Here is a 15,663-nt window from a genome sequence, read left to right as displayed (position 1 = left end):
GCTCTCACAGAAACGACAACATCCGCCGGCTGCACTCCCGTTTAGCCAATAAGAGAGAGGGATAAGTCAAGGCGTGCCGGGATTGGCCGGAGAATCGATAGCGTCGGCCGTCGTTTCCTACGAAAGAGGACTTGTGGATGGGGTGCCGCCCCCCAGCGGCGCGGCGGAGAGGCCAGGAAGGCGGCAGAGGCTGGCTTGCCCCGCCCCTACGTGCTTTGAGACGCGCCGCGGGAAGGGGGCGGGGCCGCGTGAAATGGACAAGGGGGCGGGGCCGCTGGAAGGGGCGGGGCCGATCGAGGTTATCCCGCTCCTAAGCCCGGGCCTGCGGGCTCGGCCGGAGTCGGCGAGGGTGGGCGGCGGGGGTGTCGGGGTTGGCAGACGATGTGGGGCAGCGAACGCCTGGTGGGTGCGGGTGGGGCGGCCGTGACTGTGGCCTTCACCAACGCTCGCGACTGCTTCCTCCATTTGCCGCGGCGCCTCGTGTCCCAGCTGCACCTGCTGCAGGTAACGCGCCGGCCTCGGACCGGGCTCCCACCCGGAGGCTGGACACCTGGTCGGTAGTCAGGGGTCGGACGGGCCGAGCTTTCCAGGGACGCGGTGGCTCTCGGGCCTCTCCCGGCGGCGGGCCCGGGGCTGCTTTCCCCGCGCCGCTGAGCAGGCCAGACCGAGGGCCCGTCGAGGGCAGGGCAGGGCCGGGGCGGGGGCGCTGCCCGTGTGGTGCAGCCCGGGTTTAAGTTCACTGGCCTTATTCCAGCGCCTTTCAGTCGGTGAAACTGGGCTTTCTAACTACTTTATGCTCTGTTTTTGCGTTCACATACTACTCCAGGTTGGAAAGCTCTTGAGAAGTCCTTTGTTTTGTTGTTTGTTTTTTAAAAACCTTTCCCGCCAGAGATTTCCAGGTGCCTGCGCGGCTGTGGTGCGGGCCCAGCGGGAGGGAGGGAGGGAGGCTTGGTTTGTTTGCTGCCGAGCGCCGCGTCCCCCCGGCGGGCGGGGGTCGCGGGATGGAGGCTCGGACCCCCTCGGAGGCGGGCCGGGCACGGGCGAGGGTTCTGCCGCCCGAGATGTGTGTCCTTAACAGTATTTGGACCACGGCTGTCAGTTGCCTTTTTAGAGGTTGTGATTGTGATTCGTGGCTCTGACCACTGGCACAGATACCGCGTCCTACTTTCATAACTGAAAACGGGCACCTGGCCTGCGAGTTGGAGTGTTTATGGGGCGAAAGGCTGGTAGATGGGCAGGCTTGCCTTCCTGGTTTCAGAAGGTGTGGCAATTACACGAGTATGGCAGTGGAGCCAGTGGTACTCTTGTGCTGGTGGAAGGTCTTGTTTTTAATTTGTAAAAGCCGCCAACATCTGTGAGGTGCAATTAAGCGAAGCCCAATAGAAGGAGGTACACCTGTATTTGAAATCCGTGCAATCCCTGGATGTGTGGTAGCCGCCACTGGCTAATGCAGGAAATGTGTAAGATTTTGCAAAATTTTCAAAAATAATTTCCACCTGAGCTTCTTCTCGGTATCTGTTTTTTCTAGAACAGCAATTTTCAACCCATGTTCCGCAAGAATTTTTAAAACATGCAATACCTGACTATGAAGGCAGGGGCACTGACCTCTTTCCCCTTAAGATTGTCAAGTTAAAAGATGACAACAGCCAACACAACAATAGCCATCCGGTGTGAATGAATCAAAATCATATCTACTTTTTGTCACATCGGCAAAAATTATATTTTTTGGTGTGCTGCAGAATTTTAGTAATTTATGTGTACGATGAGATGAAAAAGGCTGAAAATCTCAGTTCTAGATTATTCTCCCCCCCCCGCCCCCCATCTATTCAGCAGATCCTTCCGTTATTTCTTTTCCCATAAAGCAGGCGATCTTTTGGCCCTGACAAGCTTCATTCCTGGCTGGAGACTAGTCACTATCGCCAAATCCTGGGTAGACTCTGCCCTGTGCTGTGTCAGCTTGCTTTGACGATTTTCAGCCTTTCAGTCCCCACCTGCGTTTAAAATAACAGACCCCCTCCACCTAATGAGATTATAGGACTGCTCTCTTACAGTAACTAATAATTTGATCCCAGTGTGAATGCTATGTCATGGGCACTATTGGCATTTGACGCTGGATAATTTTTTGTTGTGGGGTTCTGTCCTGGGTATTGGAAGATACTTAGCAGCATCACTGGCCTCTGTCCCTTAGGGGCCAGTGGTACTCCTCCTCCCGGTGATGACAAACAAACATGTCTCCAGACATTGCCATATGTCTCCTGGCGGACAAAATCACCCCCAGTTGAGAACAACTGCTTTAACTCAGTTTTCTGTATTCTGGGCTCAATACTTGCTGTGATTGATGAAATAGGGGAGAGAATTTATATCCACACTGAATACAAACAAATGAACCTAAATCACCTTCCAGAAGTGGCCAGGTACAGATTTGTCATTTCTTTTGTGTTAGCCTGAAATAACCTGGCTGGTCCTAAGGCATTGCAACCAATGGTTTCACCTGGAGGTTTGGCCAAAAGCAGGCAGTCGATGGTATGTTGATTAGATTAAACTGGAAAAGGGGCTCCTTTCTCTCCAGCCTGTCCTTTTTTTCTCTACTGAGTGCCCAGGGGCTCTGTAGTCCAAGTGAAAAACTTTTGACATAAAAATGAACATTATTAATCTGCAAAGTTTACCAAATTCAGCTGAACATATATAGGATGACTTTATAGGGCTGGTTACTACATTTTAACCAAATGAATAATTGAAGTATTTTTCCTGTTTAATAAAGTTGAGTTCCTCCTTTCCAGTGAGTTGATGGAATTCTCCTTTTTGATATTTCAGGGCATATTTTATTTTTTTAAATATATTTTTATTGATTTCAGAGAGGAAGGGAGAGGAAGAGAAAGATAGAAACATCAATGATGAGAGAGAATCATTGATTGGCTGCCTCCTGCACGCCCCCCACTGGGGATCAAGCCCACAACCCTTGACCAGAATGGAACCTGGGACCTTTCAGTCCGCAGGCCGAAGCTCTATCCACTGAGCCAAACCGGCTAGGGGGCTCAGGGAATGTTTTATATTTCCTCACTTAGCACCTTTGGTTTTATTTAAATCCTCACCTGAGGATATTTTTTCTGTTGATTTTCAGAGTGGAAGTGGGAGAGACACACACAATGATTGGTTGCCTCCTGCACCCCACGTAGGGGTGGAACCCAAAACTGAGATACATGCCCTTGACTGGGAATCAAACCCGGGACCCTTCGGTCCATGGGCCAATGCTCTAACCACTGAGTTAAACCAGCCAGGGCAGCATCTCTGGCTTTAAAAGTTACTTCATATGAAATACAGGAATTGATTTGGGCTATATCTCACTGACTGATGAAACCCCATAGAAAGCATCTGGGATTGGTCAACTTCACTCTTGTAACCTCAGCTCCTACAGTTACAGCTGACATAGTAACTTAGGGCTTTTGACTCCAAATCTAGGGCTCTTTCTATTTGACCACACTACTCAGTAGAAAGATTTTTGTCAGCCAGAACACTGGGACTGTCCTGTGAAGAATTGTGAGAAAAATTACACAACTAAGTGATACACAATGATTTTTTTAAAGTAGAGAACAGTTGCTTTAACTCACTCACTTTGTCCTTTGAAATTTGTTCTGTTTAAAGAAACACAATAAGCAGCCTATTACCAGTTTTGAAATAGTAAAATATATCAATGGATTTATTATTTAATAAATTTAGTGGATTTATTTTGATGCAAGTAAATGAATTTAATAATACTAAAAGTTCCTGATATGTTAAGTGTCAGTAGCTATGCATGAAATTCTTTCGTTTTATTAAAAAATGATCTATGTAAACATGCTTATGATAAAATGGTAAGGGGGGCGGAAAGGATACTAAATCATGACTATAATATTCAACTGTGTAAAAAATTGTTACCAAGGGGAAGGAGGGTCAGGAAGGAGGAAGAGGGCAAAGGGGGTCAAATATCTGATGACTAAAGGAGACTGGACTTTGGGTGGTGAGCACACGATGGGGTATTAAAGATGTGTTATAAAGTTGTACACCTGAAATTGATATAATTTATTAACCCACGTTACCACAATACATGTGCTTAGAAAGGAGGATTAGCCAGAAATAGAATTGTTTGCGTGATTTTCTTTTTGTGAAGGAAATATCAATAACTACTGTTTCTCCTTCCATGTTTATATATTTTCTAAGGTTTCTATGATGGGTTTATAATTCTTTAATCATAGAAAATATTGTTTTAATCCTTAGTCACAAACTTACATATTTTATGTAAATACTCTTACTGAGAATAAGTGTTATTTTGTTATTTTTTTAACTTATAAATGTTCCCATAGTTCTAGAACTTTAAAAAATTTTTTTAAGAAGCTGCATAATATGAAATTTCTGGAAGTGCACATAAGAAGCTATTAACAGTAATTACCTCTGGGGACAGGGATCTGCCCTTACATGTTATGCTTTTGTACTTTTATCATGTGCATTTACTCTTCTAATAAATAGTTATATTTTTAATAATCATGATATGTTACTGACTTATACTTTACTAAAATAGTGAATGTGTAGCTTATTTAATAATCTCCATATTGATAGACACTCTTAAGCCAATCCTAAGTTGTTATTATTACAGAAAATACTGCAGAGATATGTTCTGCTGTAGGTTTTTCTTCTTTGAATCATTAATTCAGAATATATATCTCAAGGCTATATAAGTTCATTGGCTACCTATTGCCATTTTGAATTTATAATGCCATCATAGAAATGTAAGTGTATGCTTTCACCCATAGTATCACCAGTGTTGGGTGTTGAAAATGATTATAGTGTTTTGGATACTATGATAGAGGTGGATAACAGAGAGCAATCAACTATCTGTACAACTTTTTTTGTTTGTAGTTTTACCATTTATGTGAATCCAGAAAAGTATGTAAAAACTTTCAAAACCCTTCTCCCCCATTTTTAATTTCTTGAATAAATAGAATCAAGCTATCGAAGTAGCATGGGGTCACCAGCCTGCATTCTTGAGCTGGGTGGAAGGCAGGCATTTTAGTGATCAAGGTGAAAATGTGGCTGAAATTAACAGACAAGTTGGTCAGAAACTTGGACTCTCAAATGGGGAACAGGTAAGCATAAAATGTGATGACAGTGACTTTCTTCTGATATCACATAATATAGTGATGGAAATAAAATGTAAAGTTCAGATTTTTTTTTTAAGGAGGAGAGATGACAACTTGTATGCTACTATAATTAGTCCAGAATATTCAACTTGACAACATATACCATTGTTAACTCATCTACAGTGTACTCTATTTTAAAGTCACTATCTTGTAGTCTACTGTGCTCTCTAGTTGATTTTGTATTCTGTCTATTTTACTCACTTTTCAGGTTCCCTAATTTTGTTTTTGTGCATTTATTTTTGCTTTATAAAATGAATAGTTGCAAATGGTATTTATATACTGGATCAGGTCACGACTTGATGACACTATTGTTTCTTCTTGCTTTTTTTAACTTACATTTTTAAAAAGTGCTTTTTATTTTAGTTTTTAAAAAATGTCTTGAACTAGGATGTATTTTCCTTTTTGTTATAATTTATTATGAAATAATTTTTCCTAAAATGCTGAGTATATCAAGGCCTAGCTAAAAATAAGTATTAATATTGGTCAAATGAAGGACTACACACTCACACATACTCACACACTCATACTCTCTCTCTCTTAATCACATACCTAAAGGTAGAACTTATTTTTCAGGGATACAAAAATGTCTTTTAAAAGTAGTTTTATATTTTTAATCTTTTCCAGGTGTTTCTCAAGCCATGTTCCCATGTGGTGTCTTGTCAACAAGTTGAGGTGGAACCTCTCTCAGCAGACGATTGGGAGATACTGGTAAAGAATATAAAATAAGAACTATTCTAGTTTAATATTAAACTACTTCACAATATCTGTGTCTTTGGATTTCTCTGAGCTTCATCCTATAGTCTGAGTTGGTTTGAGTTATAAGAATGACTTGAGATTTTCCTACTAGATATGGAATAGACAAAATGTAAAGTGAGTTGATCTTTTTGTTGTTGGTTCTAGGAACTGCATGCTGCTTCCCTGGAACAGCATCTTCTAGATCAAATTCGAATAGTTTTTCCAAAAGCCATTTTTCCTGTTTGGGTTGATCAACAAACTTACATATTTATCCAAATTGGTAGGTGCCATCATACTGTACGACACAGTATTGAGTCCAGAGCAGAGGTGAACGTGCACTAATGAGCTTTATTTTCTATACAGTTGCACTCATACCAGCTGCTACTTATGGAAGGTTGGAGAATGACACCAGACTCCTGATTCAGCCAAAGACCCGCCAAGCCAAAGAGAGTACATTTTCAAAAGCAGATAATACACGCGAAACATTTCACAATTATAGAAGAGATCATAAAGGATTGGCAAAAGAACTCCAAACCAAGCAACTTCAGTCAAATACTAGAAGCGTCACTGGGTGTAATGAAACAGATCCCGAGGATACAGTGGACTCACCATCAGTCCCAAGCTTATGGTCTATGATAGGAAGCATCTTTTCTTTTGGGTCTGAGAAGAAACAAGAGACCTACTGGGGTGTAACTGAAATCAATGCATTCAAAAATATGCAGTCACATGTTGTTCCTCTAGGAAATATTTTCAGAGTGTGTAAATCTCAGCCTCCCAGTATATGCAACGCATCAGCAACGTCTGTGTTTCACAAACACTCTGCCATTCATGTATTTCCATGGGACCAAGAATATTTTGATGCAGAGCCCAGCTTTACTGTGACCTATGGAAACCTAGTTCAACTGCTTTCTCCAAAGCAACAGCAAAGTAAAACAAAGCAAAATGTCCTGTCACCTGAAAAAGAGAAGCAGGTGTCAGAACCATTAGATCAAAAACAAGTTAGCCCAGACCATAGTCAAGTAGCGGGTAAGACCTGTGTGCTAAAGGTAGTCTGGAATGGACTTGAGGAATTGAAGAATGCTATAAAATACACCAAAAATGTAGAAGCTCTTCATCTTGGGAAAGTCTGGGTTAGTATAAATTTTATAATTAGGGAGGAAATAATTGTATGTTGTTTGAACTTCCCCAAATTATGAATTAGAATAATGTTTTATATGTAAATTGAAAACCAATATAATAAAAAGTATCTAAAATCCCTTCAGGGACACATTCTGATTGTAGGGTGAAGTCCTTGTTTGGGTAATGATTGTGTATTTTCTGCCTAAGTAAACATTGACAGTAAAATCTTAGGCACAGGCCCAGAGAGGTCAAAATTACTTGCCAGGGATTAAATAGCTAATAAGTAGAAGTAGGAGTCAAACCCAGGCAGGGCTACTCTAGAGTTCATGCTTAGATTGGGATGCCCTATAAAGCCTCACATCTGTAATGCCTGCAGAATGTTTGTTTCCAAGTTCTTAAAAGCAAAGAAAGGATTTGTTATGTATTGGGGGGAATGCCCAGTGTAAGGAGAGGCCCATGGCTGCCTCTGACAGCACCTGGATTGCAATGTGCCCAGAAGCTGCTTACCTTGTTGGTATCGACTCACTTGTGTGTGACAGGAGAGAAAGTAGAGCAGCTAGTGTGCCACCCTCTCTTCCTGGCCTCAAATATGAATGCTGCACTTATGTGAAATGAGTCTCGAGCCCCATTTATTTGAACCTAATTTTGAACCATTATTGTAAAGTAAAACTTTATGGTGAAAAAGGGAAGAAATTATTAAGATAGTGAAGAAAAGTAGGAAGGGGTGGGGACTTCCTTTGTAGATTTCTTTTACTCTCAAAGTGGAACCTATGATCTTTATGCAGGCAACTTACAAAATTTTAATCTCTGATCTACATCTGTTTCTAAAGCACTGGACCATTGCCTCATTATTTTCTGTGAGCTCGAAACTCAGTTTAGGAGACCCCACTGCATTGTCCAAGGCTGAACTTGTTATGACTTATCATCTTTATTAATGGTTCTGCCATGAGGTGTGAATACCCTCTTATTTCCTTGAAATTGTGTGATGAGGACAGGGTGAAGGAGTGATGATAGTAAAGTCTTGGGGACCACAGAAGAGAGCAGTGAGGAGTGTGTACTTCGCACCCTATTTTAAAGGTTGGGAGCCATGGCCAATAAGGATGCCAGTAGTTTCCATCAGGTACTCAAACAGGCTTGACTTGATAGGTTGACATTGAGCACATTCTGAAGAGGTTGTTGAAAGAAAGAAATGTAGGAGGAAATTGAAATGTTTGTGATATAACAATACCTGAATATCTGTTTATACTATGAATCATGATAACATATAATTTCACCTGAATTCATAAAAGTTAATATGAATATCTATGCTATGGAATATTTTTTAATCAAGCATTAAACATAGTTATATTTTTGTTTATTTTATAATTTCAGATTCCAGATGACCTGAGAAAGAGACTAAATATAGAAATGCATGCAGTAGTCAGGATAACTCCAGTGGAAATGATCCCTAAAATCCCAAGATCTCTAAAATTACAACCTAGAGAAAACTTAGTAAGTTAAAATTTATATGTCACTAGTATATCACAATTGTTTTAGATGTGTTGTAAAATTTCTAGTTGCTGCCCTAACCGGTTTGGCTCAGTGGATAGAGCGTCAGCCTGCAGACTCAAGGGTCCTAGGTTCAATTCCGGTCAAGGGCATGTACCTTGGTTGTGGGCACATCCCCAGTAGGGAGTGTGCAGGAGGCAGCTGATCGATGTTTCTTTCTCATTGATGTTTCTAACTCTCTATCCCTCTCCCTTCCTCTCTGTAAAAAATCAGTAAAATGTATTAAAAAAAATTTTTTTAGTTGCCTTAGCTAAAGAATAATAATGCAGTACTCCTTTTTGTTAGAAGGGCAAATAAATCCGCCCACCCTTTATCATAGTAAAATAGGTGTAACATAAAAATGCTGTTTTACCATTTTTAGGTGTACAGTTCAGTGGCATTAATTCCATTCATAATGTTGTGCAGCCATCATCATTATCTATTTCAAAAACTTTTCCATCACCCCAACAGAAACTCTGTGCTCATTAAGCAGTAACTCCCTACCCTCACATCCCCCAGATCCTAGTACCTCTAATCTATAGTCTCTGTGAATTTGCTTATTTTAGATATGTCATATAAGTGGAATCACATAATATTTGTCCTTTGTGTCTGGCTTATTTTACTTACATGTTTTCAAGGTTCATCCATGTTGTAGCATATATCGAACTTGATCCCTTTTTATGGCTGAATAATATATATATATCACATTTGGGTTATTCATTGATCAGGTTTTTTGTTTTTTGGTTTTTGTTTTATCCATTGATCTGTTGGTGGATACTTAGATTGTTCCCACCTTTTTGGCTATTGTGAATAATGCTATGAATGTTGGTGTACAAGCATCTGTTTGAGTCCCTGTGCTTTCAGTTCTTTTGGTATATATCTAGGAATTAAATTGCTAGATCATGTGTAATTCTGTGAGTAACTTTCTGAGAAACAAAGAGTCTTTAATAAACAGTACACTTATATATGTTGTGCCAATACAAATATGATCCGTTTTGGCTTTTAAAAAGTTGACATTTTTGCCACATTTATGTAATTTCAAACACTTTCTCCCATGTTGTTTTAGTATTAATCTTTCAGCCTCAAAGAGTGCTAGACTGTTTTACTTTTCTACTCTGTTAATTCTTTTTTTTTTTTTTTAAATATATTTTATTGATTTTTTACAGAGAGGAAGGGAGAGAGATAGAGAGTTAGAAACATCGATGAGAGAGAAACATCGACCAGCTGCCTCCTGCACATCTCCCACTGGAGATGTGCCCGCAACCCAGGTACATGCCCCTGACCGGAATCGAACCTGGGACCCTTCAGTCCGCAGGCCGACGCTCTATCCACTGAGCCAAACCGGTTTCGGCTACTCTGTTAATTCTTTAGAAACTGTTGTGTGCCTGTAGAATGTGAACATCTTCCTGGTTTTGTTTGGTAAGGTGTACATTTTATTAGCAAGATAAGGTGTTAAAAGAAAGATGTTAAGGTTAAGGTCAGCTATTAGTATAATTTGTTACTTTTCTTTTCTTTTTTTTTCAGCCTAAAGACATAAGTGAAGAAAACATAAAAACTGTGTTCTCTTCATGGCTACAGCAGTCTACTACAACCGCACTTCCTTTGGTAATATCAGAGGAAGACTATATTAAGCTGGAAATTAAAGATGGTGTGTAAATTTGTTATTTTGATATTTTTCCTATTGAAGAAGTCATAAAATTTTTTCATTGTTTTTCCAACTTGTCACATGTGTGAACAGGAAACATAACAGTGGTAATTAAACAGATTTTACATACCAAAGAATGCCTCTAGTTATATTTAGATAAATTTGATATTTAAAATCTTGTAGTATTTCATCTCAGCTTCAGTACTATACGTTTATTACTTTCTTTTCCATAGGGTTGAAGGAGTTTTCTCTGAATATAGTTCATTCTTGGGAAAAAGAAAAAGAAAAAGAAAAGAATATATTTCTGTTGAGTACTAATCTGCTGCAGAAGATCACAATACAAGTAATTACATCCTATTGAACATTCAATGAAATTATATTCACTTGTAACTCCTTGCATGCTAAAGTGTATTAGAAGCGCAAATGATAAAATAAGGAATAACTTGATTTAAAATATTTTATTCTATAATCTCTTTAACTTACCTAAATAAATTGTTGATTTATCCTAAATTTAAAATCAATTCCTCAGCATAGTTTAGTTTCAGAAGTAGACTTGATGGTGTTAACTGGTAAATGGATCATGATTTAAAATTCTTCCTGTATTTGAAACAAAGGAAAAGTTAGCTTTAGTGTTTTGAGTTTTAAAATTCAGATTTTTACTTGCAGTTTTGCTGCACAATTCATATTATTATAGCAATTCGTAAATTCTCAGCTCTTTACAAATATTATCACTTTTCTTCCAGAAGTATTTTTAAAGTGGTTATTTTAGACTATTATGTTTTAGTTAGGATACTTGCTGTTGTCATTGTAAAACTGAAGATGCTGAAGTCATTTGGAATTTCAGTGGTTTGGAAGTAGACACTGTTTCTCTACTTTTAAAATTTAATTGAAGGAATATGATTTAGAGAAAATACAAATAAATGTAAGAATTGTGAAAAGAATGACACAAATCAAATTTGCAAATAAAGATAGGTCTATAAAATGCATGAAGGAGTAACATTCTTTACTGCTTGTTGACCATAAATATTTGTGTTCCTTGGATGAGTAAATTATTGTTGTGAAGGCTATTTTAAGTAATGATCTTGCATGCACACTATATCTTTTCTCTCTGGTGTAACAATCAGCAATTCAGTTTTCTGGGACCCAAGAAAAACAGGCGAAGATACAGCTTTGAAATGTAAAACTGATTTTTCCTTGCTACTATAGGTCCTTCTAGATCCTATGCTAAAAGAAGAAAACAGTGAGGAAATTGACTTTATTCTTCCTTTTTTAAAGCTGAACTGCTTGGGGTAAGAAGTTATGGCCAAACTAGCATGTTTAGAGACATGTTCAACATTATCTCTAGCAGGGTTTTTATGTGTCAGTATTAAAGTAGATGTTAATGTCATTGAATAATCTTACTAATGCATTAGAAGGTATTTTTTCAAGGATTATTTATGTTTTCACACCTAGCTTAGTAATTTGCCTTGTCTTCTTAGATAACAAAGTCTGAAGCTTATTAAAAATTTTACTTTGAGATTTGATTGTGAGAAGAAAGCAACTAGATATGACCTGGATTATGTATGCTTAAATAAAACAATAATTCTTAGAGCTAATAAATTTATTGTGAAAGTTAAATTTGAAAACAGTTGAATGTTTAAAAATATTTCAAATTAAGTTATTCCTTTAGTATCTTATTAATGTATTAATTGGGATTATTTGTGTTTTCTTCAACTTTTAGACAAATCTGAAAGAACCTCTTAATTTTATAAATCACTTATACAGTATGAAATCACATATAAACATTACCTCTTAGAATTCTTCACAGAGGCTTTTAGTAGATGTAATAGTAGTGATTTGATTTCCTTTAATAGTATAGTCTGTAAATGTTTTATTAAAATAATTAAACCATAAAGTAATAATGTTTAAATATAGCATGATATTCATGTATAAAGTAAAATTTCTTTAGTTCAGTCTCTAATTTAGGAATTTCTGATATTATCAGAAGTAAATTGTCAGTCAGAGACAGGAAGTAGGTTGAAGTTCATGTTTTATAATCTACAGATCAAAGCTGGATTTCAAAGGCAATTTTTACGAGGAAATAAGTCTTCAAGTATCCTATACCATTTCAAAAGCACCCGTTTATGACTATGTTGATTACCAAACTGAAAATCATTTTGAGGGGTTATTTGTATATGTTAAGACAGATTCCTTAAGGAGTCCTATTTGGACAAACTTAGCTTTGCACATACATGTTTGAAAGTAAAAAACTAGTTTTAAAGCTGTACCTCAGATTTGGCATTAATTTAATATACTTTCAAATAAAGAAGAGTAAGATGTTCCTCTTTTAAAAATCATTAACTATCCTAGGAAGGAAAGTTTTGTAATTTTTTATAGCTAGATTTTATTCTGCTTCAGTGTTTTATCATGCAACAATTTACATATTTTGCAGAGGAGTGAATTCCTTAGGTGTATCCTCCATGGAGCACATCACTCATAGTCTCCTGGGACGCCCTTTGTCTCGGCAGCTAATGTCCCTTGTGGCTGGACTTAGGAATGGAGCCGTTTTACTCACAGGAGGAAAGGTATGAGGTTAAAATATGCTCATTTTCATTAATAACTTTTAATTCCTCTCTGAGTTCTGACCATCTGTTATATAGGGTTACTAGAGGACCGGTGCACACGGATTTATGCACCGGTGGGGTCCCTTAGCTGGCCTGTGGGGATTGGGCCGAAACTGGCTCTCTGACATACTCTGAGGGGTGCTGGATTACAAGGGGGCACAGGTCAAGCTGAGGGACCCCACTGGTGCACGATCGGAGCTGGGGAGAGACCGTGGGAGGGCTCCAGGGCATGTCTGGCCTGCCTCACCCAGTCCCGATCTGCCAGACCCCAGTAGCAAGCTAACCTACTGGTCGAAGCATCTTCCCCCTGGTGGTCAGTGCGCATGATAGCAACTGGTCAAACAGTTGGACACTTAGCATATTAGGCTTTTATTATATAGGATTAATACGAGATATGGAAAGCATTCATTCATTCAATATTTTTGAAGGCCTACTAATAGGTATTGGAAAGTGGTGATGAATAAGGTATCTAAGTTCATGAGAGTTATTAGCCTATAATTTTCTGTTTTTGTACTTTCTTTGTCTGGTTTTGCTGTCAGGGTAATAAAGAATTGAAATGTGTTTTCCTACCATTCTATTTTCTGGAAGAGGTTATATGAAATTGGTGTTCATTGTTCTTTGAATGGTAAAAACTCCAATAAAATCATCTGGACCTGGAGATTTTCTTATTGTTAACTTTTTAATTGTAAATTCAATTTTCCTTATTTATCTGTTTTTATCTTGGCAGACATTTGGTAGTTTGTCGTTTATGAGGAATTGTTCTATTCTAAGTTGTCGAATTTATGAGCATAAAATTGTTCTCAGTATTGTCTTGTCTTCTTAATGACTGCGGAATCTGCTGTGAAGTCCTGTTTCCTGATATTGGTGCTTTGTGTCTTCTCTCTTTTTAAACTTTGTCAATCTTTTTTTTTTTTTTTTTTTTTAAATATATTTTATTGATTTTTCACAGAGAGGAAGGGAGAGAGATAGAGAGAGTTAGAAACATCGATGAGAGAGAAACATCGATCAGCTGCCTCTTGCACATCCCCCACCGGGGATGTGCCTGCAACCCAGGTACATGCCCTTGACCGGAATCGAACCCGGGACCTCTCAGTCCGCAGGCCAACGCTCTATCCACTGAGCCAAACCGGTTTCGGCGACTTTGTCAATCTTGTTAGAGGTTCCCTGGCCTTTTAAAGGGCTTGTAGTTTTATTTTCTTCTAAAAGTATTGTCACCAGGGGTATAGTTTGATCTTTCTGAGTCTTTATGCTTTTTTGCAGTTCAACATTTTAAGGCTTTTAAAATTTCTGTTCACTTTTAACTCTAGTATAACCTTTTTTCCTGTTACTAGCCCAGTTGCTTTCTTCTGATTTTTGTTTAAAATATAGCAACTACTCCAGTAATCTACGTTTCTACCTCAGGAAACTAGAAAAGGAAGAATAAATGAAATTCAATGTAAGCAGAAGAAAATAAATAATAATTAGAGCAGAAATCAATGAATTGAAAACAGGAAATCAATAGAGAAAATATATGAAACAAAAATACCTGGTTCTCTGAAAAGACCAATGAAATTGATAAGCATCTAGCCAAGCTAAGAAAAAATAAAAAGAGAGATGATCTAATGTACAGCATGGTGATAATAGTTAACAGTACTGTATTATATACCTAAAAGTTGCTAGGAGAGTAGATCTTAAATGTTATCACCACAAAAAAGAAATAGTAATTACATGAGATGATGGAGGCATTAATTAACCCTACTGGGGTAGTCAGTTTCCAGTAAGTATACTAAATCATCATGTTGTATAACTTACCGAAAGTTATATGGCAATTATAGCTCAATAAAGCTGGAAAAAGAGAAGAGGAAAAAGTATTTTTAATTTATCATAAGAACAAGAAAAGGCCATGATAAAATTTGCATTATTTAAGCTAAAGTGGAGCACACAAAAAAACAATGTGCACAAATTGTAAACCAAATGGATTGTTATAAAGTAAACCTCCTGTGTAACAGCCTAATAAAAAATTAGAACAAACACACACGGGGGGAGAGAGAGAGAGATGGAGAGAGAGAGAGAGAAAGAAAGAGAAATAAATTACCAGTATGTGAAATGAAAGGGGGGTATTGATAAATTTCCCATGCACATTAAAAGGATAATAAAGTGCCCTGGCCAGGTGGCTAGATTGGATGTAGCATCCTCCCATTTACCAAAAAGTTGCAGGTTCGATTCCCAGTCAGGGCACATACAGGAGGCAACTGATGGATGTTTCTCTCATCAGTATTTCTCTCTCTTCTTCTCTCCCTCTCTCCCACCCTCCCACCTCCCTACTTCTCCCCCGCCCCCCCCCCCCTGTCTAAAAATCAATTTAAGAAATGTATCCTCAGGTGAGGATAGAAAAAAAGATAATAAAATAGTAATAGTAATGAAAACTCTCTGTCCACAAATATGATGATATAGATGAATAGAGCAATTCCTTTGGAAGACAAGCTGCCAAAACTCACACAAGAAGAAACGGACAATATAAAAAGGCCTATATCTATTAAAGAAATTGAGTCAATAATTAATAGTCATCCAGAACAGAAAGCACCAGGCCCCAGATGGGTTCATGGGTTAATTCTGCCAAACAAATAAGAAATAATACCACTTCACTACAGTCTCTTTCAGAGGATACAAGCAGAGATAATACTTCCTAACTCATTCTATTGGGCCAGCATTTCCCTAACACTAAAACCAGACAAAGACATTACAGGAAAAGAAAACTACAAACCAGAGTACCTCTCATAAACATAGATACAAAAATTCTCAACAAAATATTAGCAAATCAGATCAATGTGTGAAAAGAATTATATGCCACAATCCAGTTGGCTTTATCCCAGGTGTGCAA

The 15,663-nt window shown here is 38.3% G+C and overlaps 1 protein-coding gene across 2 annotated transcripts in view; it reads left to right on the top strand.

Moving 5' to 3' along the window:
• The first annotated feature begins 381 nt into the window (after positions 1–381).
• Positions 382–15,663, top strand: part of PEX1 (peroxisomal biogenesis factor 1) — a 47,901-nt gene continuing 32,619 nt past the window's right edge. Inside the window, exons 1-10 of one of the 2 annotated variants that reach the window (XM_070424242.1) lie at positions 382–504; positions 4,977–5,120; positions 5,799–5,882; positions 6,075–6,189; positions 6,273–7,039; positions 8,400–8,519; positions 10,080–10,203; positions 10,434–10,543; positions 11,407–11,489; positions 12,632–12,764. In XM_070424242.1, coding sequence (XP_070280343.1) covers positions 382–504; positions 4,977–5,120; positions 5,799–5,882; positions 6,075–6,189; positions 6,273–7,039; positions 8,400–8,519; positions 10,080–10,203; positions 10,434–10,543; positions 11,407–11,489; positions 12,632–12,764 — 1,803 coding nt within the window. Of the gene's footprint in view, positions 505–2,466; positions 2,524–4,976; positions 5,121–5,798; positions 5,883–6,074; positions 6,190–6,272; positions 7,040–8,399; positions 8,520–10,079; positions 10,204–10,433; positions 10,544–11,406; positions 11,490–12,631; positions 12,765–15,663 lie in introns of those variants that run through there. The other variant, XM_070424243.1, reaches the window with a different exon arrangement.

The sequence above is a fragment of the Myotis yumanensis genome, unplaced genomic scaffold (assembly GCF_028538775.1).
Source record: "Myotis yumanensis isolate MYYU_CA2020_CCGP unplaced genomic scaffold, mMyoYum1.0.hap1 SCAF_9, whole genome shotgun sequence".
Taxonomy (NCBI): Eukaryota; Metazoa; Chordata; class Mammalia; order Chiroptera; family Vespertilionidae; genus Myotis; species Myotis yumanensis.
This window is presented reverse-complemented; position numbering and strand designations above follow the sequence as displayed.